We start from the raw sequence: 1977 nt of genomic DNA on the forward strand, positions 1-1977 counted from the left end.
AACGTTTAGTCTCCTATTGCAGTCAGTGAATTGTGAGATCTTCTCTTGAGATTCACACTGAATTTACAACTGTTGTTCAGTGGCACTCTGTACCATCACATTGATGGCGTTGCCAAGGGCTCACCCCGTGGCCGGACGCTAGTCCGCATTTTCATGAGCAAACTTGAAAATAGCCCCTTAAAAGGGAGAGTGCAAAATCAGAGAAGACGTTTTTGAGCTTTTGAAAAATAAAACTGAGATGGACTCGCCTCAAAAAGATTTCAATATGGCCATCCACTTCATCGCACAAGAAGAACCAATAACTTCCTCCACTTCCTAGGTGTTGGCCTTGAATGACTTAATGAGGGTACACTGAAACGATCGGTGTGCCAAAAGCCCACATGATCCGGAGCAATTTAGTGAATTGAACATTTTTTGTTTCACCAAAAACAGAAATGTAATCTTATCCACAGCTCTCATAACAGGGTGGGGAAAATGTTCTCTGACAGAGCGCTGGAACAGGAAATCCTAACTCTCACCAATGTTCTGAGAGACAACGGGTTTCCCGACAGTTTTACTGGGAAGCATTTGATCAAAAGAGAGGCCGACGCTGTTACTACCACAGTTTAAAGGAAACCCGTCTTCGAGAAACACATTCATTTGCAAATCAATCTGGTTTTCAAGAAAGACTCAGCTGAATCTCTCGTTTAAGATATTCCTTTAGTCGCGAAGACAGAGTGCCTGTCCCCACCTGCTGTGGACGACAGGGGAACTCGGTGAAAGAATAAAGGAACACAGTCCACCCTGGCTAGCTTTGGGAACTAAAGGAACGACAAACAGCTCGGTCGCACAACATCTAGCAGACACGGCCCAGAGGATGATCTCCATCCCAAGTTCTTGTACAAGGCGCCCTCTAGTCTGCTCAGATTAGTACAGCACCGCACAATCGCAGTGGTTGAAGCTATCACTATACGTCTTCACGACCCGATTCCTTGTCGGCCAAATACCTTGAAAATATGTCGGACCTGCCATGGTCCATCTCACCTCCTCCCATACAAACATTCTATTCTGAACACGACCAAATGAAAGGAAGAAGGCCTTCGCTGAGGAGTTGACGTGCGGCCAGATAGACACAACTTGCTGCCACCTGGAGAGCACCTGGTCCACGTGTAATCCCTCTGAACAGAGCACTCTGATAGAAGCGGAAAGCAGAAGTGGCTATATCATTGCTTAATCGTAGGTGGCCACAGATTGTGCCAATTCGTCGACGGGCTCTATCCTCCGTCACCTGTCGCGACTCCCGTCCGATCGCCTGACTTTCGTCCGAAACAAAACGGCCAACAGCAGCCGATACACCTGCACTAGTTTCCACAAATTCTACTTCCGAACCTATCACGTTTTCGCTCAAGACCATTCCACAGTCAAGACATACCAGATCGGCCCGAGCACGATCCTCGTCGAAACTAGTGCCACCGCAGTGAGTGCAGCGCATTCTGGATTGTCAACGGATTCAAAGGGGACCAACACCAGTCCGTGGTACATGCACACTCAATAAGGCAGACAGGGTGAATCTGTCTTTCCAATTCCGAAATATGAGAGCATGCACTAATTTACACGGCAGAGAACCGTGGAGGTTAGTGATTGTATGTAGGACTGATCAGCACAGGCCACCTACAAGACAGTGGGGCGAGTCCATCAGGCGATTGCCTGGAAAAAAACCATGGACCAGCACTAATCAATTACCACCATACTTGTCATGTGGGCAGTCAGTTGTGAACTGGTGTAAGCGCACGACAACCAATACAATCATTTTTTGGTTACCATTTCGAGTCACTTTGTGATTACTATCTTCGGTAGGCTTCAGGACGTAATAATCACACTCGTTGCCATGACCGAATCAAACGTGCACGTCCTAACGTATCGGCTTTCATGTTCAAATTAGCTACGCATTCAAAGCACCGAAGTGATTTGTCGGCATACTGATGCGTAGACCGAATA

General features: G+C 47.1%; 1 protein-coding gene across 1 annotated transcript; it reads right to left on the reverse strand.

Annotated features, from left to right (window-relative positions):
* Positions 1 to 1042: 1042 nt before the first annotated feature.
* Positions 1043 to 1471, reverse strand: T265_00902 (hypothetical protein; the record flags this gene model as incomplete). Its single annotated transcript, XM_009164797.1, has 1 exon — positions 1043 to 1471. One exon carries the CDS (start codon positions 1469 to 1471, stop codon positions 1043 to 1045), a length of 429 nt encoding a protein of 142 aa, XP_009163061.1.
* Between the last annotated feature and the right edge of the window lie 506 nt (positions 1472 to 1977).

The sequence above is a fragment of the Opisthorchis viverrini genome (genome assembly GCF_000715545.1).
Source record: "Opisthorchis viverrini unplaced genomic scaffold opera_v5_9, whole genome shotgun sequence".
Classification (NCBI taxonomy): Eukaryota; Metazoa; Platyhelminthes; class Trematoda; order Opisthorchiida; family Opisthorchiidae; genus Opisthorchis; species Opisthorchis viverrini.